The sequence below is a fragment of the Pelecanus crispus genome, chromosome 3 (genome assembly GCF_030463565.1).
Source record: "Pelecanus crispus isolate bPelCri1 chromosome 3, bPelCri1.pri, whole genome shotgun sequence".
Taxonomy (NCBI): Eukaryota; Metazoa; Chordata; class Aves; order Pelecaniformes; family Pelecanidae; genus Pelecanus; species Pelecanus crispus.
In genome coordinates this window covers 98,118,653-98,145,502 of record NC_134645.1, presented here as the reverse complement: position 1 = coordinate 98,145,502, position 26,850 = coordinate 98,118,653, and the positions used below count along the sequence as shown (strand labels likewise).

At 36.1% G+C, this 26,850-nt stretch overlaps 1 protein-coding gene across 1 annotated transcript in view; it reads left to right on the top strand.

The window, feature by feature from the left end:
- The window catches only part of LOC104038321 (regulating synaptic membrane exocytosis protein 1), a 190,511-nt gene that overhangs the window by 63,261 nt on the left and 100,400 nt on the right, over nucleotides 1–26,850 (top strand). Inside the window, exons 14-19 of the mRNA XM_075707731.1 lie at nucleotides 33–158; nucleotides 4,254–4,316; nucleotides 7,738–7,815; nucleotides 8,182–8,295; nucleotides 8,759–8,848; nucleotides 23,104–23,175. Of these exons, the coding sequence (XP_075563846.1) occupies nucleotides 33–158; nucleotides 4,254–4,316; nucleotides 7,738–7,815; nucleotides 8,182–8,295; nucleotides 8,759–8,848; nucleotides 23,104–23,175 (543 nt within the window). The remainder of the gene's footprint in view (nucleotides 1–32; nucleotides 159–4,253; nucleotides 4,317–7,737; nucleotides 7,816–8,181; nucleotides 8,296–8,758; nucleotides 8,849–23,103; nucleotides 23,176–26,850) is intronic.

Here is a 26,850-nt window from a genome sequence, read left to right as displayed (position 1 = left end):
ACAAGATTATCATACATATTTCTGCCTTTCAGGAGTTTAGATGAAATTCATCAAATGAGAAGATCACGTTCTCCAACTAGACACCATGATGCCTCCAGAACTCCAGTTGATTACAGATCCAGAGACATGGATAGTCAGTATTTGTCTGATCAAGAAAGGTACATCGTCAGCCTGAACTTGGAAACAAGTTTAGAAATGTCTTTGTTGCTTTGCATAATTTTCAAGTATGCAGTAGAAACACGACTGATAGTAATGTGGAAGGGAGAGAAATCATCCTAATTGACAAATCTAGTGTCGTGGTTAAATTATCTATGCCTCTTTTTCAGTAAAAGCGTGCTTTGGGTTGACAGTAATAGCAGGTATCTAGACTAATGGTTCTTGGATGTTTGTCCTAGAATATTCTGCTGTTTGTTTCATGAATGAAGCCCAGAGATTTTTGCTAGAAAACCATAAATCTACATGTATGCTCTAGCTATTCTTGTAACTCGAAATTTTTCTGCTTTGGTAGCCAGCAAAAAACCAGGCATGCCTTCCTACTAGTTGGGAGTTGCATATGCTATGATTTTCATTCCTGTGCTTATAGATTTTGGACATCTATATATGCAGTCTCACAGCATCTTCTGTAACATTCTGGTGAACTTGGTACAGTACCCAAGCACAGCAAGGATAGTTGCGATGCTTGTAATTAGCAAAAATCTCCAATCTTAGATGCATGACCTACACATCTCTCCCTGGAGTACATGCAGTGGCTATACTCCTCAGAGAATGCTTGGTCTTTCCTAGTAGGCATTGTTTTCAGCTGTCTAGGAATATCTTCTAATAAAGTGGAAGAAAATGGGAATATCTGTTCAGTTTATAGCTGAAAAGACTTTAAAAAGGTGTTTCAGTTCAGTATTTGGGAAACATAATGATGACAGTCACATAGATTATCAATGTTTGCGGGTTGTTTGTTTACTTCGAAAAAAAATCATATAGCTAAGCTATAATGGCAAACTTTTACTGTTCATACACAATCAATTGTCCTAGTGATGTCTTTGGATTTTTTTTTTTCAGTACGTTACTATTTTTTATGAGTAAGGATGACGAAACTTTTCCAAATGATCCAGTAAATCCAATACAAAACATACGTTTCATAGTGAAGTGAAAATGTGTAAGGAATAAACCGTAAGAATCTCTGGAACTCTGTCCAGTTTTGAAGCAACACCGAAATTGAATAACATGGCTTTTTCAGTTAAACTAGTTCAGTTTTGTATATGATCTTGCCTGTTTTGCTTTTTTAATGTGATAACATACGTATGGGAATTAATGCGTTATGGGACATTTTAAAATTCCACCTGATAGGCAAGAAGTATGTACAAAATTGTCTAAGTTGGATTGTTGTACTGAATTTCGTTTCAGAGGTGAATTGAAATGCTTTTTAAATGTAGTGGTCAGATTTATAGTTAAGCTAATTCAAGTAATTTCCACTTGTTGCAAATGTTTCATGTTATTATTTATTATAAGTAGCGCTATATACAAAAGATTCCTGAAAATATTTATTGAATAGATTTATTTATTGAATAGATTTCTTATTCAGCATATCTGAAGAGGAAGAGACATTAAAAAGTAGCTTTTGTCAGTAGAAATAAATGTAGGCAGTTAACTGTCTAGAAAATTTTCTTCCAGTAAATCCTCAAGCCATGATATAAATGATGATATATGCATGGATTATGCTTGGAGAGCAGGGCTTGCATTGAGGCTTGCTTGGAGATGAGCCATCAGACCAGAGCCACAGCAGCAGTGGCTGCTGGATTTGTTCAGAGGAGTAAGACACGTTCTTCGTTTTTTTTCAATGTTCAGAAAATGCTTTTCAGAAGTGTAAAGATTAGACATGAAGGATGTATGTGGCTTATTTGCAGGATTTAAAGATGAGTCCATGTACTTATTCTCCTTGAATAATAATCTTCTCTGCAGTGCTCTCCTTTTTCCTGCTTTGCTTTTCATCTTTCCCCCAGATTTATTCAGTTGTGGAGATTGTTTAACTCTTGCAGGTTTCACTGTCTTTCAGTACATAAGAGCAGCAGCATAGGAAAGATCAAAACCAGCTTTTGTTGAGGAAGATTCTCTATACCATCCAAGGGTTTAAAGAAAATCTTTATTTAGTGTTATGTATTAGTATCAAAAGCAGTACAAGTATTACGCATTGTTCGTTTACTGAACCCTTCATCTAGAGAAGTACATTCATGTAGACACCTAACATAAACTTGGTTTGAAAGTTACATAGCAGAAATTGCAGTTACTGATTATTTTTGATCATTTTCTCAATGATCTGTTATTGGTCCCAAATTAATATTGAATATTCTGAGTAGATCTTTGTAAAAAGAGTTATTATAGTCTCTTACTAAAGCATCTGGTGTGATAAATTTCCCGTGGAACTGATTTGTCCACCTTACCTTTTTTATAAATATTTATATACAAACATACACATGTGTATGTGTGTGTATATATATAAAAATCTGTTAGGAAATGCTTTTTATTCGGAAATCTAGCTAAGCAGTATACTTTGCTCTGAATTTAGGATCATCATCCAATTTACAAGGACATGACACCTTTTTCTTTTTTTTAGTGTTTCTTTAATTCCTAAATAAAATCTGTTAATGTGAGTACCAAAATACTCACATTAGAAAACACTTGGTTTAGAATAATAATCTTTATTTTAAATGTTTCCAAACCAGTCTTAATTTATAATAGAACTGTGAGTATCTTCTTATATTATTGGTAATCTACTGTGATGGATTATTTTGCTTTGGTTTTTTTTAACTTGAAGATTTCATGGTGGATTTGCTATTTTATATCCCTTTTCTGGATGAATTTTATATTATTGTTTGCCATGGACCAATTACAATAAATATTCTTTGGCTTAGCAAAATAATAAATATTAGAGTAAATATTAATGAAGTACCCTATGTTTTAATGTGATCTTTGCATCTACTTCACAACTCTTAAGAAAATGGTAACTTTTTTCCTAAAATGCATATTTATTTGTAATTTGGAAACCTGCATATAAATTCTGTAAGTCCTCTGAGCTTATGAATGGAAATTTTGCTTAAAAAAAAAAAAAACAATTCAGTTCACCTTTAATACATTTTGTTGCATCAAAATCAGGCTAGTGGTTCCAGATGCAAAGTTAAATCTCACATGTGACTCACAAGCCATTATTTCAAGCTGCCCAGTTTAGAGTTTTAGATAAATATTACCTATACTGCATCAATTAAATGGGTCATTTTATAACGGCATGAAGCACAAAATACATTGAACAACTGCTGCTTTATCTATTTTGTAATCTTTTCTCTCTTTGTCACCATAGTACTTCATATGATTCCCTGCTTATTTTAAAGTAGCATGTTTCCATGAAGTTTAGCTTTTATTTCATATTTAAGATAATTAGGAGGTTTGGGGCTTGGCTTTTCTGGCTGTGTTGAAGTGCATTAAACTACAAGATTAATTCAAGGGATATTTCATATCATAGTCATATTTACCATAGGCATAAATATGTATTAATTTTACCATCTTGCTGGCTGTAGCACGTGTTTGGTTACATTAAATGAAAAATAGAATAGATGGCCTATTTTCTCAATTGGAAACAATAAGAAACAAAATTCTAATGGCTGATTAGCAATTTTTTTGTTTCTTTAGGATTGCATTACAAAATACTGTCAAGAGCTATGAATCAGAATTTATATATGTCCAAACGTAATATTTCCAGTGAACATACATTTTTGTTTTTCCTGAAAGGGTTGCAGGTTACTCTTCCCATAAACCAATTTGCAGTAAAGTAGTAGCAAATCCTCCCTGCTTTTTCACGTATGTTTTTGTGTCTTAGGAAGGAAAAAAAAAACAAAACAAACATCATTCTTTTTTTTCTAAAGTATTTCTTCATGAGAAAGGAGGTGATTAGAGAAATGTAGCTCGTTTATGGATTCCTTTTGTCATGAAGGGCTCTGAAACAGTACTTCTGAATTTTAAAAGGAGAAATCCCACAAAATTAGGTGCCACGCTAAAAGGAATTTTTGAAAATGTGGTTATCACAGGCATTTTTTGGCTCATATTCTTTGAGAAGTGCAGTCTGGGTTTGAACATTATCAGACTATCTATCTGAGTAGAAGCTTCTTGTTTCTTTTTATGTTTTCATTTGCTTATCATTGGCATAACCCATGTCATCTAATGCTTCATAATTATATCTGTTTCACTCACCACCCATCCTGTCTGTGCAGTGAGCTTCTTATGCTGCCCAGAGCAAAACGAGGAAGAAGTGCAGAGTGCCTACATACCATCAGGTAAATACAGGAATTCGGTAATCATGAACACATCTGGTTAGTTGTCTATACTTTGTGTGCCCGACTTTTTTCCGTAGCGGTATTTGGTCCCAGTAAGTAAAGAACTTCCTAGTATGTTGTGATCCAGGTGTCAGTTGTCCTTTTTTGTTCATTTTAATTCAGATCGAAATGTGTATATATGTTTGTGAACTTCAGTAGTAAGGATTAAAGCAGTTGAAGAAATTCTGGTTTTGCAGTTGTGTTTTGTGGTGGATTTTCTGTCTAGTTGCAGAAGCCCTGATCTCCTAATGCATGACAGTGTAGTTATAATTTCAAACATTCCTTTTTAGTTCTTTTTATGTTTTCTTTTATTTGCGTTTTTATGTTTATATTATAACCATGCACAAGCCAACAGTCTTTACTTGTGACACCTAATCTCATGCTGCATGCTGATTTTGGTCACTTGCAGAGGAAAGAACAGTGATTAATGAGGGCTCATTGGGAACCCTAGATAGGAGGGGTCTCGTATGACTTGTTTTTTCATCTACAAATTGTGCTATAAATTAGATCGAGGCATAAACTTTGTAGTTTGGGCTCATCTTCAGTCTTCATTAATCTCTCGTTCCAAAGCTTGGAGGTCCCTGTCTCAGCACTTCCCAATGTTGTGAAACTAAACAGGACCAAGATATCTTTATCTAACAAATCCAACTCTGCCCCCGCCTTTTTTTCACCACGTCTGTTAACCTTGTTAAAAATACATGTCAGATTGTATAGAAAATCTTCCAGTTAGAGTCAGTAAAAATGTAGATTGAAGTTGAAGTAGTTAACCATTTTTTCTTTCAGAATCTGGGTGTTGCTAAAAGTTTTATGTCAGTGCTGTATGTTTAAAACCATCAAACTTTTAAAACCATGTTGTCTAATGTACTTATTTATTTGCTTGGTGTAGGATTTTCCCCTACAGAGCAGGTTTTTTTAATATGCTTTGGGTTTCTTTAATTCTCTTCATCGAATTTGAAACCACATCAAAGATGCTGTGATAGGGTTCTGTTACAAGCCACAATAGTATAAAGGTAAATAAATAAATACAAAAACTTTCAAAAAAAATCTGTGCATCAGTGAAGCTGTTAAATTAAAATTTAACTTTTCATAATCATTAGAAAGAGTTTCATTCTCACACTTTGGCTAAAAAAGCTTTTTCCTAAACATTTTAGGATTTAAAGGTTAATAATTTATTTCACTCCCTGTTATTTTATGTCAGTTTATTGTCATATAGTAGCAATTTTTACTGCCTCCTTCCCATGGCCTTTCTCTTTCTGCTGCATCTTATATAGCTTCACCCTGCTCCTTGTCCCCAGCTCTATGCTTTTTCCTTTTCCTCTTAAAGATTATAATTTTCATTAGAATTCTTCAATGACAGTGCTGAAATTCTCACTTAGTTCACGAAGTAAAGATTGTATTATCCACTTTTGATGCACTTTGCCCAGCTACTATAGATTTCCAGTAGTTTTACAAATCTACTAATCAGTCTGGCCAGTTAACTGGCTAAAAATTGTGCATGGGCAGCAATAGAGTTAAGTAAGAGCTACACTGAATTCAGAGATACAGCCCTTTCTTGCCTTTTTCCTTATTCTAATTATTGCTATTATTTTTTTATGATCAAGAAAAGTAACAAATTCACCCCTTTAAAGTAACAGTAATGGTATTCTATAAAGCAGAATGGTACTTTTAATAATGTATTGAAGGTGAATATAAGGGCAATAGAAGAGAATAAGTTCATTTTTTTTAAATTTAACTCTGAGGCTTATACAGCCTAATCCAAGTTTGAATAATACCCAGAAAATTGCCAATAATCCGTCCTTGACTGAATAGTCTCAAAAACCAGTTGAACAAAAATTTGGACTGCGCATTGGTTGCCATCTTTTGTCCTTTCTCATTTGTAGTGGCCTGACATTTATTCATGTTAGAAATATTATCCTTGTTTTCTAGACACCTTGATGCATAATGTTTTAATTAATTGTTGAGACAGCTTCAGCTTAAAATGGAGAAGTGTTAAGGGTTTCATGTTAAATGAAAGAAATATTAATGTGAGATAGTCCAAGCTATGAAGTTAAGATATATGGTTAGTTTTATACACCAGTTTAGAATAATACTAGTCCTAGCTGTCCGTCCTGTCCGTCTGTATGCTGTTATTAACTAATAGCAGAAATGGTGAAAGGACATGTGTACCTATGCCATAGACCTTGGGTGGTCACCGTCCGTGTCTTAGGTCACACACACTTTGATTGGTAATACCTGCTAGTATGCCAGGGTTGACCTGATGGACAACCATACCTTTATTCCAGCTTTGCAATGTCACAGTGACCTCTGGTAGAGATGTCAGCAGTGATGACCGCTAAACCTGTATAAGGGTCAAAGCTCCTCTGTTTTTTTCAGGGTTTTACAAACACTAGGGTTTCCAGGCAGAGAGTTGTTTCTTCTGTCTGTGACAGAGCCAGGCTTGTAATGTTGGTCTGCTGTGCCTAGGTCCAAGCTTTAACAGGAATCAAAATGTCCTATTGGGACAGACTGTTCTTGAAACTGTAAAATCCTCAAGGGTGCTGGTCCTTCTGCTAATAGCACCACAGCTCTGTCCTGGTAGGGCATGTGGAAAATTGTTAGAACTTGATTAGTAACCCTTAACCATTAAATGGCAATGATTCCCATTCAGCAGCCTCTGTCTGCCTTGAAATTTCTCCCTTGTTCCTTGGGTAGAGCTGGATAATAAAGCAAACATTTCCGGTTCTAAAATCTCCCGTACTGATGATATGAGACAGTTGTCATACAGCATCTCAGAACAGCTGTGCTGCTGGGCTGGCTGATGTAGTAGGTCTCCTAGTTTTTTTAATTAGCTTAGTATTAATAGCATTTCATTACTGTTAGATTTTGAAGCTGATACACCACTTCAAAAAGACTGCCACATTCAAAAATACCAGATACTAATACATCTATAATTTAATTTGTGATGCTATATATCACTGTTTTAGCAAGCTTTTCATGTTTAGCCTCTGAAGAGGTTAAAGTCTCTGTAGGTCTGAATAAGGCATTACTGAGAGAAATAAACAGCAAGTTTAATAACATCCTTTACAACAGCTTGTATATTTTAAATATCTAAATTTAAAATATCTAAAAATGGAATTCAGGTTACTTTCATTACATGGAGAAAAAAATGAGCTGTACTAGTATTGTCATGTGCTCATGGACTGTATTAACAAAAGCGTAAATACAAAAATTTGTCCCCCAGATACCTGTTGCAGTAGTTGAGTTGAGAAAAACAGCTGTTAAATGTAGTAGAATATTATGCACTTATTTTACGTTCTAGTCTGTCGTGCCTTACCTTTACCTGTCTTTTTATTTCTGGCATGTTTTTATGTTCTGTTTTCTTTTCTGTTCTACCACATTCAAGAAATTCTGTTAGGCACTATAAAACATTACCACCCAAGATGCATTTACTAGAAAATGGTACTCATTGGAACCTATACAGGTAAGAAGTGTTTAGAGTCCACTTTAAGTAGTTAGTTCCTTTTTAAAAAAGTAATAGTCTTGCCTTGTTAAATAAATAAAACAAAAAGTTTCATACAGTATTTATAACTGAGAGTTAAGGGATATAATCCTAAAATAACTTCATATAACTGTCTAAATTAACCCCTACATTGGGAAAAAAAAAAAAAAAACCACAACAAAACCCCACTTTGTATTAGGTAGTTTTCTTCACTGTTAAAATTACATGTTGCATGTTTTTCTTTGTTACATTCTTTTGTTTATATATATGATTTTGATTACATCACATTTATTTTCATTTTATTTTCATTTTATTTTCATTTTGTTTAAATAAATTTTATTTACAAAGCTCAACTCTTCCTGCATGTGCTAAGACCAAATCAGTGATTAGACAGGATATTTCACTCCTTCGTGATTGCCTTAATTCACAAATACCGAAATTTGGAGATGATCTACTGGTTAGGTAAGAAACTGAAGATTTAATTCCCCCCTCCTGTTTGGTATCTCATATGGATCTGCAAAATAAAAGAGCTTCACTGTAAAGTGATTTCACATAATATGTAGTGTATCACATCCTTTTATGTTGGCCTAAGATTTACTGCTGTTAATAAGGATTTAAATTTATTGTTTGGTATTTCTCATTCCACTTTCTTACAAGCGGATGTTTTTCTGTCTCATTCAGTTTTAAACATTTCAACAATCCTAGCTAAAAATTTCTAGCAGTCTTTTGTTTGCTTTTATTTTCTAAACAAATCTTTGCACTGTCATCCAGTCAGCTCTTTTACGTTTTCCTTAATTAAATCATTGTGATTCTACATTTTCTGTAAAGAGAGCATTATTTTATGAGTTAATATCTAACATTGTATTCCTTTCTTTGTTTTCTTTTTCTTTCTCTTCTACCATTGGATGCAATGCACTGGCACTAGTGAACTACAGCCCTCCCTTGACAGGGCTAGGAGTGCTAGTACCAACTGCTTGAGACCAGATACTAGTTTGCATTCACCAGAACGAGAAAGGTATAAAATAAAAACTTATGAATTTCTTGTCATCTGTGCTGGTGATCTTTATCAGTTTTGTTTTTCTTCATACGAGTACTCTACATTCTTGTACATTCATGTCTGCTTTGGTATTTGTAGACATTTTTGCTCCTATATTCATGTATGTCGTAAATTGTGTGTTGGAGTTTATAACCGCTTCTGGCTTCTTTCCTTGTTTTAGTTCAAGCTGATGTCATTGTTTACAAAAGTCCTCAGTATGCTGATAATAGCATTGCAGTGTTAAGTATTTTGGCAACTTGGTTGTTAATCTTCATCATCATTTGCTAAAAAGTATTACGTTTGTTTCTTGCCTGTTCTGTGGACTGCTAATAAGGCGGTGACATAATTTATAAATTATATGACAAAACTCAAATTTCAAACCAGAACTGTAGTTTGTATCGTGACATATTTTCTACAAAACAGCCAAACTTCATTGCTTCCTTAATCTAATCTGCTGCATCTGCTTTTGCAATTACAAGGCAAATCACTGCATTAAGCTTTTTTCCATTCTGTGACATTATATTAAGGCTCACATAAGTCTTAAGAAGACATGTTTGCAATTTAAATGAAATATTGTTGTGTCACATACATTGTGCAGGCATTTTATGGATGCTTTCTGAATTTTTAATATTACAATAGCTTGGTTAAAAACCTTAGGTGAACCAAATACTATTGGTGTTTTTGACAGATGGGATTGTTCCACAAGGGAATTTTTCATCACCACCTGTGTTTTTGGCTAAGAATTATACCGTTTTAGACTAGATTTTAGCTTCACTAAAGGCAATAATAGGCTCCCATTGAGTGGGAATATAGTGGAATTATAATTTCATCTGTGCAATACATACTAGTGTGGCAGTTAATGCAAAGTTACTTTGTCAGTCAACCCACAATGTGGTTATTAAAACAGTTGCATCACTTTCATTATCATGGGAGAGGACCTGTGAAGAAAGGCAATATCAACGTACTTTTCTCTTGAGATAATGTTTCTCTTGGGTTTTTTTTTTTTTGTGGAATTTCCCTTTCCCTTCTCCTCACTTCCCATTGTTCCTTGACTGGACCTTGCTTCTCAAGTTGTGCCCTTGTTGCAGAGGAGTGACTAATGTTCCGCTGAGATATCTCAGATAGATCTGCAATAGTTCATACCTTTTTCAGGTCAAGCTCAAGATACCATAGATAAAATGTATATGGTTATCCAAAAAAAGTATGACAGAAATAATGCCACTCAGAATGAAATACAGGATACCATTCTAGATGTTCAAAAAATTATTGTAGCATCATATTAATAACTAAGTGTGTAGATATATACATCTGTATTCATCTATTTCAAGATGCCACCCAACAAGTTAAATATTCAATGAAATGGAAGCTGGCAACTGTAAACTACCTGGTTAGAATATTATACTCAAAACTAAACCTGTCACTGATGTTAACTAGATCTATTATGTCTTCATAAACCTTCTTCAGCAACCTCTGTCCAATGGGCACTGAACAGAATCTGCAGCATTTTTCATGAGCCTCCTCATAAAGAGAAGTGTTTAGTCTGTGTTAATGGCCTCTGATAAACAGAGGTTTTGCCAGTTCTTCCATGGGCCTGACCCAGAAAAATTGTCCATCACTATGAAACTTGGATGTCTTTACTTTTAGAAGTCCTAAATAGTGACTAAATAGGTGCTTTTGATTTGGGGTCCTTCATGGGGGTGTAGAAAAGCTCTTTTTCATTAAATTATTGTTCAAAATTTCCATGATGGTTTTGTTGCAAATTAGAAGATCTGTGTGGCTCTGTCAAAGGATTACCAGCATGCATTTTTTTTCTTCAGAGATGTTTTTCCAATACAGCCCAATTTTTGGAGGAAGTTGTTATATTTAATGTATAAGAAACACCAAATTAATCTTTTGTTTTGGGGGAAGCTAGTTTTCGATTTCATTCTCCACTGTTGAATGTATCTGCTTACACTTCAGTGTGAGGTTAATGATCAGTTGTGTGTAATGACAGAGGAGTCTTTAGTTTGAAGAACACAGAATTAAGTTAAAGGTATGTAGAAAGCATTTTGTGTATGTGTGGACAAGATGAGAATAAGTGACTTAAAATGAAGTAAGATAGGTTCATCTTAAATAGTAGGAAAGCTTTTTTGAAGGCTAGTGTGATGAAACACTGTAACAGACGATATGGAAAAGGTTGTCTAGACTTCATTACTGGAGACTGCCTAAGAAGAGATTAAACATATATCTGTCAGGCGTAGTTGGTCCTGCTTGTAGTGGAGAAACACTGTATGGTTTTGTCCAGTCTGTACAGCACCACTTTATGATTGTTAAATTTGAGGGACCTATGTTGAAGGTATTGTTAGTTGTTTTCAAGGTGTTTCCTTCCCCCCACCCCCCAATGGAATTGTATATTTTATTTACAAATTTAGCCTTTTAGTCCTCAAAGTGTAAAGTTAGACTTCTAAATGTGGCATTACATATTTTCCTCAACAAAACTATAAGTATACTTACCTATGGAAAATTCTTTCTACTCATTCTCTCCAACCTTTTGTCTCGGAGGGTATAAATTAGATTGCATTTGGGATCAAGAGTTAAAATGGTCCACTTGACCTTTTTTAACAAAATGGTATTCGCCGTGTGTAACTGATAGACAGTAGAGCCCTGTTTCTCTGTGTTAATGATTTATTGGAAATGGTTTTGATCCTTAATCTCTGTATAACATCTTGTCATTTGGATGTTTGGAATAATTACTGTTTTTAAGATGCTGCTTTGCCAGTAAAAGTCATTGTGTTGACCCACATACTTTCAGCAGTGTATATGATTTTGGCGTATATGTCTTGTTAGTTGCAGTAAAACAAAAACAGAACCAAAAAAAACCCCATTCCTTTTCTCCTGCTGTAACCTACATCATTTGAGCAAGGAAAGTCTGTATAACTTGACTGGCAAACTGACCTTGCCCTGACAGAGCCCTGCCAAAACTTTTTGGTAAATGAAGTGGTTTGGTACAGAACATAATCATTCAAGTAAGGAGGGGGGTCAGCAGAATTGTTACCTTGTGCTTCTGGAGGGCAGACTTTGGCCTGTTTAGGAGCCTGGTTGACAGAGTCCCTTAGGAGGCAGTCCTGAAGGGCAAAGGAGTCCAGGAAAGCTGGGCATTCTTCAAGAAGGAAATATTAAAGATGCAGGAGCAGGATGTACCCATATGCCGAAAGACTTGCTGGTGGGGAGGAAGACTGGCCTGGCTGAACAGAGAGCTTTGGCTGGAACTCAGGAAAAAAGGAGAGTTTATGACCCTTTGGAAGAAGGGGCAGGCAACTCAGGAGATGTTGTGAGGTTATGCAGGGAGAAAATTAGAAGGGCCAAAGATCAACTAGAACTTAATCTGGCTACTGCTGTAAAAGACAATAAAAATGTTTCTATAAATACATTAACAACAAAAGGAGAGCTAAGGAGAATCTCCATCCTTTATTGGATGTTGGGGGGTAGAAATGTAGTGACAAAGGATGAGGAAAAGGCTGACGTATTTAACGCGTTCTTTGCCTCAGTCTTTAATGATAAGACCAGTTGTTCTCCAGCTACCCAGCCCCCTGAGCTGGAAGACAGAGACGGGGAGCAGAATGAAGCCCCCATAATCCAAGGGGAAATGGCTAGCGATCTGCTACACCACTTAGACACACACAAGTCTATGGGGCTGGATGGGATCCACCCAAGGGTACTGAGGGGAGCTGGTTGAAGTGCTCACCAAGCCCCTTTCCATCATTCATCAGCAGTCCTGCCTAATCAGGGAGGTCCGAGTTGACTGGAGGTTAGCAAATGTGATGCCCATCTACAAGAAGGGCCAGGAGGATCTGGGAAACTACAGGCCTTGGTGCCAGGGAAGGTTATCGAGCAGATCATCTTGAGTGCCACCACATGGCAAGTACAGGACAACCAGGTGATCAGGTCCAGTCAGCATGGGTTTATGAAAGACAGGTCCTGCTTGACCAACCTGATCTCCTTCTATGACAAGGTGACCCAGTTAGTGGATGAGGGAAAGGCTGTGGACTTTGTCTATGTGGACTTTAGCAAAACCTTTGACACCGTTTCCCACAGCATTCTGCTGGAGAAACTGACTGCTCATGGCTTGGACAAGTGTACTCTTTGCTGGGTGAAAAATTGGCTGGATGGCCAGGCCAAAAGAGTTCTGGTGAATGGAGTTAAATCCATTTGGCAGCCAGTCACAAGTGGCGTTCCCCAGGGCTCAGTACTGGGTCCAGCTCTGTTTAATATCTTTATCAATGATCTGGACAAGGGGATCAAGTACACCCTCAGTAAGTTTTCATATGACACCAAGTTGGGCAGGAGCGTTGATCTGCTCAAGGGTAGACAGGTTCTACAGAGGGACCTGGACAGGCTGGACCGATGGGCCGAGGCCAATTCTATGAGGTTCAACAAGGCCAAGTGCCAGGTCCTGCACTTGGGTCACAACAACCCCATGCAATGCTACAGACTTGGGGAAGAGTGGCTGGAAAGCTGCCTGGCCGAAAAGGACCTGGGGGTGTTGGTTGACAGCCGGCTGAACATGAGCCAGCAGTGTGCCCAGGTGGCCAAGAAGGCCAACAGCATCCTGGCTTGTATCAGGAATAGTGTGGCCAGCAGGGGCAGGGAGGTGATTGTCCCCCTGTACTCATCACTGGTGAGGCCGCACCTGGAATCATGTGTCCAGTTTTGGGCCCCTCAATACAAGAAAGACATTGAGGTGCTGGAGCATGTCCAGAGAAGGGCAATGAAGCTGGTGAAGGGTCTGGAGAGCAAGTCTTATGAGGAGCGGCTGAGGGAACTGGGGTTGTTTAGCCTGGAGAAGAGGAGGCTGAGGGGAGACCTTATGGCTCTCTTCAGCTACCTGAAAGGAGGGTTGGTCTCTTCTCCCAAGTAACAAGCAATAGGACGAGAGGAGATGGCCTCAAGCTGCACCAGGGGAGGTTTAGAATGAATATTAGGAAAAACTTGTTCACCGAAAGGGTTGTCAAGCGTTGGAAGAGGCTGCCCAGAAAGGTGGTGGAGTCCCCATCCCTGGAGGTATTTAAAAGACATGTAGATGTGGCATTTGGGGACATGGTTTAGTGGTGGACTTGATGATCTTCAAGGTCTTTTCCAACCTAAATGATTCTATGATTCTATATATTTCTCTTTGGCACAGTATACATTAGGATACTCAAAAAGATCTAGCCCTTACTAATATGTCTATACAGTTGCACAATGCCTGCCTTTTTCTTTTCCCGCTTTTTTCCCCCCTCCTATTTATTCCTAGCTGTTCAAAATTGTTATCTTGTTGAAGTTTCTGTGATGATCTGTAAGACATATGTTAGTTTATAATATAGTCATAAGTACCCTCTAATGCCATTGAAAATGTTTTTTGCTGTCACTAGTTCCTTTAGTATGATTTTTTTGGTTGTCCCCTTCACTGTGACTCAAAATTTCTGATTATTTTTTTTCCTTGTAAGTTGGGTACCGTTTCTTTACAATGGAGAAATCTGTGTGCAACCCCCAGCCTCACGTCAGGAAAGCACGTTAATAATACTTAGTGTGGCTTTTATTCACCATCTAGGTTTCTTGTGCTGCGAGCAATTGTTGTGTGTATTAGCAGTTAGCCCAAGAGCAGTTGTACGGGTTGGTACTGCTTGTATGGTACTGCTTTGGTCCTGAGATGTTAGTCAGTGGAGACCTTGAGCAACTAAAACTGAGGAGCACAGCCCGAGGATTAGTTCATGTACAACAGGGTCAGCATATCTGCAAAATGTAGCCCAGCAGTTGTGTTAGATTTTTCTGAGGTGCTTTGCTGCAGTAGCAATCAAAACATTTCAAGGATCTTCAGGATGTTTGCTGTCAGCTGGTCACTACCACCTAAACAAGATACAAACCTGAATAGTTACTTGTTACCTACTCATAAATAGATAACAGAGAAGTTGGAGCTGTCACTTGATCCCGTTAAGACCTGTCCTGATTTCATGTTGATTTTTCTAAGGTTTTTGTAGTAAGTCTGAAGTATTGGGTGTTTATATTGCATGCCTTTAACAGTTACATTGAATATAACCATTTACATTTAAAATAATGTACAGTAAAATAACTGTTTGCATTAGGTATGCAACGTATTGTGTTTCCAGTTCTTTTCAACCATGTAAAGGAATAGGTTATTGCATGTTTGTCTGTGTTATACTGTGGCTCATGGTCATTCAAAATTCAGCAAAAGAGAGCATGTTCTCGAAGTTCATACTGCATGACCTACTTAATTCTATCAAATGCTGTTTAATAGCGGATATCAGCATATTAAGGGCTTTGACTGAGTGCACTGATGCATTAACATTTTCTTTAACTCTTGCTTTGGAGAGAAAAAGAAACTAACTACTAACAACCTATTTCCTCTTTAAACTTCTAAAAGATATACCTAACTGTTCAAGTGATGCTAATCTCCTTGAAACCTTTTTTATTTGCATGTTCCATAAATCAAACCCTTTTCCTTATTACATGGGCTGGAAGGATGCCTCAAAAAGTGAAATATTAGGTAGTCATGCAGAGTTTATGTAAACATTTTGCTGTTTGTAAATTAATCAGTATATTTTGATTTTGTAAATTGTTATGCATACACTTGTACTATTATAACCACATAACATCCCAACAAAATAATCAACACCAGTCTATAGTATAGTATATATTATTCTAAATTAAATGAGCTTTTTCAAGGAAAAAATCATGTAAGACACCAGTTTTCATTTGCAATTCAGGTTCTTTTTGTTAAATTTAATTATATAATATAATCTACTGGCATGTACTGCAGGGATACAGAGAGATGAACAGAAGAGGAAGCTGGCTGCACACAATTTTTAAATGAAAAAAATTACCCCAGTACTTGTACACAAATGTGTGTAGCTTAGTTGTAGCTAATTAATTTACCTTTACTCTCTCATTGTGTTCCAGAAAAGGGTCACTTTATGCCTTATAATTCATAGTCCTACATTTTTACTGAGAATGCATTTGTCAGTGCAAAGAGCTAGGGGAGATGGGCTTAACAAAATACCAGCCAGTAGTCGACAGAAAATGACTGTCATATGGTTTTTGGAAAGCTCTTCTAGTTTGGAATTATGACTCTCTATGCAAATAACAGGCTTTCAGATAGTCTAGCATTTGAGAATATTTGAAAACTTAATGGTGCACTATGTAAAAGATTTATCAGTCTAAATTCTGCATCTTTGGGCATACATTCTGTTTGTTTCAGCTGTAATGTTTCTGCAGTAAGCAGCCATAAGAACAGTATACTTGGGAATTAAGAAACTGCTAGAAAAAATAATTAAATGACACAATTTCATTACTTTTTGGGGTATTCTTCCAGTCCCAAACCCCATATATTTAATTCTATCACAAACTAAATATCCTATTTTTTTCCTGTTTTATTGAATGGGCAAACAGGGGTAGATGGTCCCCCTCCCTAGAGAGGAGACGACCTACTAGTCCCAGGATTCATATCCAGCATGCATCTCCGGAGGATGACAGGTACCAGTCAACTCCTCCCAGTTGAAAAGTGGCTTACTGCATCTTGCACTCTCAGAGGAGTATACTGAAATTTAAAAGTATGCATATGTGTAGAGAGAGGCTTACAACCTCTAGAAGCCCAAAATAAAACAGCAGCTTAGATATCATCTCTGCATTTTGTTGAACTGTTATAAAGCACCTAGAAATTAATGTCTTTTCAAGTTTTCTGTTTGCCTGAATGGTCACAAGCCATGAAACAAGATGTCTAATACAACAGAACATCATCTGTGTTAATGTTCTTTAGTCTGTTTTTACCTGCTTCTTTAAATGTTGGTGGTGTTTTCACTGTGGTGCTTTATAACATGATAAATATTTGTTGTAGAGCCTGTTCTTGTCTAGGTGTTTATTTTTATTTTTGTTGGGTCTCTTCCCGTTTTTTAACAAACTAAGGGGGAAAAAAAAATCCACAAGCTGGTATGTTGGAGGTCTTGGTAACGCTTGCTTGCTAGTTGATGTATGTAAAAATTGGCACTGTTCATAAATTCTGTCTTAAATCAGGATGGTCTCCATGGAGCAGGTTTTCCTAACAAGGTAGGTTTTGGTTAAAAACACCAGTGCTTTAAATAAAGTTTTATGCTGAATACCACCTATGATTAAAAGAATCACCTTTGTTTTTTTCTTGTCATGAACTTTCTACTCAAATCAGGTTTGGTGTTCTATTGCTTTGGCAGTAGTAATTTTTTGGTACTTTTTTCCAGATAGATTGGGGCAGGGGGGTTAAGCAGACATTATGATTTTTATTGAGATGCAAATTCTAAATTTTCCCTTCAGATTTTTTGTGTTACAGTAAATGACAGGATACAGATGGTTCATGTAAATAATCCATACATGTGTAAACTCTTATAAGTTCTACTTAAAACTGTAAGACTGCTGTATGGATAAAACTCAGTTACTGTAGTGCTAGTGCTTATCTTCTGCTGAAGTCTATTCACAGTACTTATATTTGTACTGTAATTTGTCATGTTTGCTTGATACTAGATTTATTCCACTAATACAAGGTGGGAAGAGTGTAATTGTGTTTGGATAGCATTTCTTTTATTTATTTGAGTAAAGCAGCATTATAAATTAAATTAAATTATTTCAAAATTGTCCTTCCTTACAGATACTGCATTTCTAGAAATTTTACCAACGCATCCCTTTGATGGGACAGCTATTAATAGTTTACAAATCTGCTTTGTGTGTTTTAGGCATTTTTAAGTAATTTCACTTCCCATTTTTCAAGTCGATGGAAAAAATGTCTTTGACTTTAGTGGATCAGACTTGATAAAATCTTGTTGTCAACAAAGTGTTTAGAATTAAATTATAATCATAGCACATATCAGTGAATTGAGATTTTCATCTAAATACTGCCATCTAAGGATGCAGGATTGTAAGCCTTTTGATGTCAGCCGAAGTTTTGCGGAGACAGACTGAATCATCTGATACCTGTTAGCAAACATTACAGTCAAGCATCTGTAGGATATAGAATCTGATATGGGAAGATTTTGAGTTGGAGAAACAGCAGTCTAATTTTCTTAATGAAATCAGTGCTTTGAAGTCTTGTAGGGAATCTGGTCACCAAATCCCAGTGATGCAGTCAGTGATGAACCTAGAAGGCGTTTAGGCTAACCCCAATCCTGATGACTGGTTGCAGCCTCCCAGTTCCAGGATCTTTCTCCCAGATTAAGAGAAGTTCAGAGAACGTTGGGCTCTTTTCATTGCATGCCCAATATAAAATAATAGTCCACCTTGTCTGTAGAGAGACTATCAGTGAGGTAATCACAGGTGCTTTACCTTTGTTTTCTACTCTTTAAGTTTACATTCATTCTGATTATTTCCCATAGCTTTGCAGTTGGCCAACACCACTCAGTTCTACAATTTATGTTACTTTAAGATGTGCCTGTATCAATTTGACAACTGATGTAGTGGGTGTCGGGGAATGAGTGTCTGATGGATCAGCAGGGGTAACTAACTGCCTATCACCACTTTCAGATTGTATTTTCACATATTGAGTTTGACAGATGTCATCTAACTCTCCATTTGAGTACATTCGAGATTTATCTCACAAATTGGCCCAAATTGCAATAGGGTGCAGTCAAGAAGATCTATTTCTGAATACATTTCTTAAACATATGACATATGCATTATTTCTAATTTTTATCATTTAAATTCCATTTTTGCAACATTGTATTTATTGATAATGATTCTTAACATAATTTTTAGTAAAGGTCTTGGCAAGATTTTTGTTATCCTGGAATTCTTCACTTGCCATATCAGAAAAAGTGACTCCTTGATGTACCTTGGCAAGATGAAGACATGGGTTATATGTTGTTTCAGTGTTAAGAATTAACAAGTGTTTGGTTAGTATCAACCAGTGTTAGTTTCGTATGTATTTCTTTAAGACATTTTAAATAATAGATTTTTGTTTGAATTTGATAGCATCATTGCTTGGAGGTTTTTTGGGTTTTATATTAGAAATGAGAATTAGAAAGTCTGTCTGAAGTGAAAGACTTTCTGGTAACTGGACAACTGTGAAATTGAAGTTGTAAGTGATGATAAAACCAAGGAGAATGAAAGATGAGCATTTAATGGTAGGTGGGAATTTTATTCGGACTGTTCTTTTTGAGAAGTCTGCATATAATTTCAGCATATAACCAAGACTGAATAAAATAAGCCTTTTAAAAAATTAATTCTCATATACTTTCAGTTAAGAGAAGTAGCTTTTAGCGGTCATGCATGCATCTGTAAGAACGCTTGTCCAAGAGTCATCCTGAAGCCAGTTGTAGAGCAGTTACCCTTCTTGTACTTTCACAAAGAGAACCTGATGTGTGCCGTGCACTGCCAGTGGCAGACCGATTTGGCCTGGATGATCCTTTCCTGTCTTTCCAGCAATAATACGTGACTTGATCAGGGAGGCAGTTTTGCCAGACATGAATTGAAGTGCTAGGAATGAGTGTGAGGAGCCACCAAGCCTTCAGAGTAGTTGTGACCTTCCAGCTCACATAGCACACAGATCCAGCCTTTCAGAAATCTTCAGGAAAAATCAGGAAGTATTGAACATGACATTCTTGATGGCTTTAAGGCTACATAAATGAATAAAACTCACTGCAAACCACTGGGGTCTCTTGTACAAGCCGGTAATAAATCATTTTAAATGCTAGACACTGAATTTTATAAAAGTGTTATTTTGTCACTTTAAGAATAGTAATTTTTGATTTTGACAGGCATATTATTATATTTGTGTGTAGACTTTGTTTACACTCAACAGTGATAATTATTTTGAGGCACATGAGTCATTGGAACATGAACAGAATAGCTTGTCTGTATATAAAATAATATATAGTACTTGTCTATGTAACAAGACCTTATTGATCAGTGATTTGTTCTGACAGAAGCTCTTAAAGAGCTTGAAAAGGAATTTTAGCATTTCCTCACCATAATGGAGGTATAGATGTAAATTTATTACATACCCTAGATTATTAGTGGTCTGCAAATTTTGCTGAGTTTTCTCATTAAAAGCCAAATTTGATATTTGAAAAAAAGTCTTACATTGATACACCTTATCAAGAAAAAATAAATTTCCATATATTCCATAAAAAAAGAAAACAACAAGCTAATAATATTTATGCCAAATTGAAAGCTGTGAACAAATTCTGAGGTTCTTAAACAGCTTCAGCAGAAATTAAAATAATGTAGAAATGAAGAAATATTCTGATCTTTATTTGAATTTAGAAAAAAAAAAAAGCTGAACGAGTTATTCTACTTTGCTATTGAATTGTTAATTATTACTGTAGCAGACAGGCTGGCAACAGAATATTAAGTTTTCATCAAAATATATGAAATTTACTTGCATTTTCAGGAGAATTTCACAATATAATGACAAAGTACGCATTTTTCAAATTCCTAAGGGAAGATGTTCTCTATAGGTTTATACATTAATCTAATGAACAATACCATAGATTAATTCTCAAGAAGGATAATGGCAACCATTAAGCCACAGTGCTGCTGTTCAGCATGTAGCGTATAAAGGTTTTTAAAAATATTGTTGTGGATTTCATTCTTTGCTTTATTGCATCTTAGATTGTTGATATTATGTCTAAAAATTTTAATGTTTCCTTAAAGTGTATGGATTAAATCAACAGATGGGGAAATAAGATATATAGCCTTTCTCAGCAGATAGTGCCTTAATGCTTTTGGTTCATATATTTGACTGCATGTTTCCACCTTCACTGCATGTGACCATCTCTCTCTTTCTGCTCATTCTGTCCAAATTCACATCCATGTTTACAAATTTTGTGAAGAACAAGGACGCTGGAGTCTTGCATTCCAAAACAGGACAGTGTAGACCACCTAAGTGCTAAACCTGGAGCAGCACAGAGGTATCCTTATTTACCTAAATCATAGTTCCAAGTAAATGAGGTATTGGTTATAGTATATTCTTCATATGCTCTGCATTAATACTTTCACATATTTAGTTTTTTTCTCTTTTTATGTATAAGTATATATATGCATGTGCTGGTCATAGATAATATTTAATCCCCTATAAAGTATATTTAAGAGGTAAATTTGAGTATGACATGAGTGTTCTTATCCCCAGTGCATTCTTCGTATATTGTATATGAGCATGAAAGGATGCCTACCTGTAAATGTGTACCTGCCAATGCCCACAGTGTGCTCAAGCTGAGCCAGGACTGCGAGGGCTGTAGTAGGCTGTTGAGCTATATGGAATTGCATATAGCATCATCTTAGCAAGACGAAGGAAACAGAAAGGAAATTGTGATTTTAAACATACTTCTAATGTGTGCTGCTCGCAAGGACGGCACAGGGAGCAGAGAAATAAGTGTATTCAGCTCACTAGTGCTCTATATTACTTTGTCACTTTTCACAGGAAAGCATGTCCTACTCTCAGCTTTTCCGTCCTACAAAGCGTAGTCACTATGTGCTGTTTTTCTCCATTGCACGTAATGCCACGGTCTAAGCAACTGACATAAGGAGTAAGAGGAAAATAAGCCCCATAACCAACCAAACAGAAAATGAAGAGAGTGACATCATTTGAGTGATAATGTTGCTGTGTTTAATGCATCTAACTATAACTTTACTTTGCTAACCTGAGGTTTTAAGTAAAGCTGCAGGATTTAATATGTGTTTCCCTGTGTATCCACCTTGTATTTGTCCTGGTAAAAAAAAAAAAAAAAAAAAATTAGCAGTAATGAGAATACACAAAAATTAAATCTGGATAAAATCGTTTGAGGTCAAAGGGGATTTTGATTTTTAATCTGAGATATTATTCTGTGGTAAGAAAAGATACTCTTTTAAAACCCAGAAAGCATCAGATAATGAGCTCTGCTCATGCAAAAAGCATTTTGTATTTTGCTGCCGTATTTTCTTTGTTGTGGAGCATACTGTGTCACAATATAATGCTCATCAAATATTGGGTACAAATCATGAAAATCCACTGTGATTATATTCTTTAGGTATAATTTTGTGTTACAGCTGTTTAGGTATCTTCCAGTTCAGGCACTGCATTACTCATTATAACCACAAAGGTTTAAAGGGAAAATATATTTTTTTAAATAGTATTTTTATCTACTTGTTTTGCCCACAGTAATTCTTTTAAGGCTTAATATATGACATTGGTTATATTATTGCAAGTTTCTATACATGTTTCTTGCACTGGTGTAAGATGCAAGTTAGGGTTTGTCAACATTTCTGGTCTGTCAATGAATAATCATCACTCCCTGGTTTTGACCATTCCTGAAATACTATGTATACATTTTATTCTAAAAATCTAAAATATATTGATAATTATCAGATATTTAAATTTGTAAACCTAATTTGTAACTGCTCACATTATTATGAATAGTAATGGAAATTTTGGAACGCACAAGACTTGCAGATTTTCATAGTATATTTATAGTCCTGGGTCAAAATGGTGAAACATGCTTTACCTTCCTTCTTACATTTGACTCATATTACTGTTCATTTTTTTTATTTACTATCAGAGTAAATGCTTAGATTGTCAGAGGTAACTAGTGCCTCACTATCCAAATGTCAGATGAGTTCTAGAAAAGATTTATGTGGGAAAGGATTGAAGGAATGAAATAAACTTCTAACTTATATTGACTAGAAAAAATAGAATTGTTTCAAACTGTTTCTCAAAACCTTTAACAAGTTTTAATACAATGAGATTTTTGAGAAGCCAAGTTTTTATTAATACAGCATTATTTAAATCTGATATGATGCAGTATTTGCTTTGCTTTTGAAATTTAGATTTAAAAGCAATTTTTAAAGGTTACATTTGAATAGTATTTTCTGGTCCTTTCTGCAATTTTTTTTTTCCTGCTGTCTATTCTGCATTTGTTTTTCATGCTGTCAAGAGAGGACTAAAAGGCCCCTGAGGAGGCATTGTTTCTAATCACATAGAGACTGTGAAGTGGGATCTAGCTGTACCGTTCAGTCAGGATTAATGTTATCTCCCCTGTTTTGGTACCTCATAACTCTCACACCATCAGCCTCAATCAAACCTAATGAGGGCCATGTGTCTTTAATCTTGAATCACCACCCTGTTCATGAAGATAGTTGTCACTTTTTCATCTGTCAACCATTTCGGTTACTAGCTTTACAATACATTAATAAATATATAATCTTCATATTTTTGTATTCTTTTTCTTCTTTGTTTATTTCTTTTCTGACATGTCATTTCACAGGCAGTCCAGAAAAGTGGAAAGATATAGCAGCCAAAAACAAACTAGGAAAGGCTCCGCAACTGAAACAGAAAGGTAGGATTGCTGATCAATGAGTAAACATCTCTTATAATCCATCTGATTCCAGTGTTTGGAATATACCTCTTAATACGATGTTTAAAGTAGAAAATCTGTGACAGTACCAACAGCTATGTTGTTGTAATTTATGGTATTATTTACTTTGTATCTATATTATTAGCACTGCTTCCTGTGTTGCATACATACAGAATTTTTCTGGCATTCTCCATCATTGCAGATAAACTCAGTGGTAAAGACTAGCAGTCCGTGCATTTTATGAGCCAAAATCTGAGACGCATTGCCACTGTCTTGATCTCTGTAAGATGAAGTTTGGAAATGCATAGCGTATTTTATTAGTATGGGACTAAACCTTTTCTGTGCTTTACCACTGATCTTCTTTTAAAAAAATCTCATCTATTTTACAATAACTTTGAGGATGAGAAAAATATATTAACAGATTAATAATTCAAGATGTCTCTGATCAAATTAATTTCCCTTTATAATGTAAAAATGTTGTTACGCATTTAAATATGCATAGAAAATTTCATAATCTATCATTACATAAAGTTAATATAAGCACTGGGACTTTAACCTTTGTATTCATTGAATTTTGCTGTACTTTTATCATCACTGTAACTTTTAGCTTTGATGCTACAGTCATATAGGGTTATGTATTCAAATTCTTAAGAAAAACTGAAAAAAAAAGATATATACTAAATCATAAGTACATCTAATTAAGTTTTAAACCCTGTGTATTAGCTGAAATAAGAGCAGTGATGAGGGGTGAGATCCTGCCTTTGTCAGAAACAGATTTATGTTATCTTGATTAGCAAAGGAGCAATGTACATCTGTTTACATTATGAGGGTTGAAAAACTTCCATGAACAGCACAGACACATTTTTATTTTCAATGAAAATGCACATTACATAGCAAAACTTCAGAGCTTTTATTTTATTTTACTGCTTCAAGTCCCAGATTATCGTTCCTCATCCAAAAGGAATAGTTACATTTTTCTTGGTTTTGATGATTCTGTTGTCACAACAGCCCACTTGCTTTTTCATTTAGACCAGAGAAGTTACCTAAATGATGGTTGAAATCCTTGCTGTGTTTAAACCAGGGACAGTTTTTCCACTGAGATCGCTAAAGCCATTTTTTCCCCTGTTTTTTTCTAACTTCATAGAATCATAGAATCGTTTAGGTTGGAAAAGACCTTTAAGATCATCCAATCCAACCATTAACCTACACTACCAAGTCCATACTAAACCAATCAAGGGTAGACTAGACTAAACCATGTCCCAAAGTGCCACATCTACTCGTTTTTTGAACACTTCCAGGGATGGTGACTCCACCACCTCTCTGGGCAGCCTGTTCCAATGCTTGACCACCCTTTCTGTGAAGAAATTTTTCCTAATATCCAACCTAAACCTCCCCTGGCTCAGCTTGAGCCCATTTCCTCTCATCCTATCGCTAACTACATGGGAGTAAGAGGAACCACTGGGACTGAGGGGACAGTTCTTGGTAACTATTCAGCCTATATGGTTAGAAAACTTGCAACAAAACTAAGAAGGAAGATAAGGTGGGAAAGAGTATGGGAAGTAAATAGGAGGGGAAAAAATGGGAACACAAACATAACTAGAAAGTATGGCAACAGAAAGGGTAAGGAAAATATAAGAGATTCTGATGGCAAAAAGGCAGAGCAAAGAGAGTGAGAGACACTGGCAGAGTACAAATCCCACAACACTTGCAGTTGGACAAATCAGTGTGTCTGTATATGCGTTCACATCTCAAACCTGCTATTTCAGTGTGTGAACTGGGGGCATTCTTCTACAGACGTTAAGATCGCTGCATAGATCAAAACCATATACCTCAACAAAATCTGTTTACACTAATTAGTGTTTTACACTAATCTCAATATGTGGAAGGTGTAAATCATAATCTTGAAATACTTAGAATTTCAGATATTGCAGGTGATACAGAAACTGATTGGCAGGGACTGCGATCATGAGGTGTTATGCTGAATACACCAGTAGCAAGCACATGGGCTCCATCTCTAAGAATAATCATGTGAACATTTATGAAGAAGAGGCCTTTCTGAGGCTTGGGCAATGTGTTTCACTGCTTGAAATGACCAGCCCAGGTCTGAAATTTTGAGATTTTTTTTTTTTTTCCCCTGGATATTTCAAAGCTTCTTTTGTTTTACAGTTGGGGATTTATTCATTCATATAAGAAAGCGTGAGTCTGGAGACCACTGTGAAATATTGCTATAGTGTATATACAGAGAATTTATACAGGATTTAATGGATTGGAAGTTGATACTTCAGTCATTGCTGTGCTGAGATAAATTTGTGTCATGGTTTAACCCTGGGCGGCAACTAAGCACCACGCAGCTGCTCGCTTACTCCCCCCCAGTGGGAAGGGGGAGAGAATCAGAAGAGTGAAAGTGAGAAAACTCATGGGTTGAAATAAAGACAGTTTAATAGGTAAAGCAAAAGCCACGTACACAAGCAAAGCAAAACAAGGAATTCATTCCCTTCTTCCCATGGGCAGGCAGGTGTTCAGCCATCTCCAAGAAAGCAGGGCTCCATCACGCGTAACACTTACTTGGGAAGACACACGGCATCACTCAGAATGTCCTCCGCCTCTTCCTTCTTCTTCCCCCAGCTTTATATGCTGAGCATGACATCATCTGGTGTGAAATATCCCTTTGGTCAGTTGAGGTCAGCTGTCCCGGCTGTGTCCTCTCCCAGCTTCTTGTGCACCCCCAGCCTGCTCGCTGGTGGGGTGGGGTGAGAAGCAGAAAAAGCCTTGACTGTGTGTAAGCACTGCTCAGCAATAACAAAAACATCTCTGTATTATCAGCCCTGTTTTCAGCACAAATCCAAAACATAGCCCCATAGTAGCTACTATAAAGAAAATGAACACAGTGCAACAAGAGCATAGAGAAACATGAATTGTGCTGCTGCTTTTTGTGTCTCCGTGGCACATGGTGTAGGTTTCTGTTCCCATAAAATGATTCACTGCTATTAGATGTGAGACACAAATGTCTAAATAAGTCTGAGTGCTGTAGTTTAGTATTTCATCATAGATATAATGATGCACTAGTGCCAGAAAGTTTGATAATAGGACAGGTGATTAACTTTCTTGTCAAATGGCAAGTATAACTCAAGACTACTTCTTCCTCAAATATCCATTTCTTTATTCATTTGGTCTTTATTTTACAATTTGCAGATCTTGTCTACTATTAGCTAAGCAGATTACTGAAATAAGATATCAGCATGCTATCAGCTTCTCTATAAAGCCTTTCAATGTGCTATGTAAGATTAAGTTCTCTGTGTGCTGTGATAGCTTAGGAAATGTTCATAAAAGGGAAAAAGCAAACCTTTTCAGGATAGTTTAAAGAGCCTAACAGTTCTCTTAATAATTTGATCAGATAAGCCTTCAAAATGGGATTCGGTAAACTCTTCTGAAGGAGTAAAACTGATTACATGAAAATCAAACATTTTCAGTGCTTATATGAATGAGCAAAACTGTGGTAAAAATTGGTTCACCCCAATCCTAAAATGTTTTCTTTCAGCCCTAACTGCTCACCCCAGAAATTCCAGATTTGAGGTTACCTGTCATATATGTTATGAAACATACAGTCTTTAACTGTACTTGCTATATTTCACATAGGACCCTGTGCCACAGGTGCTC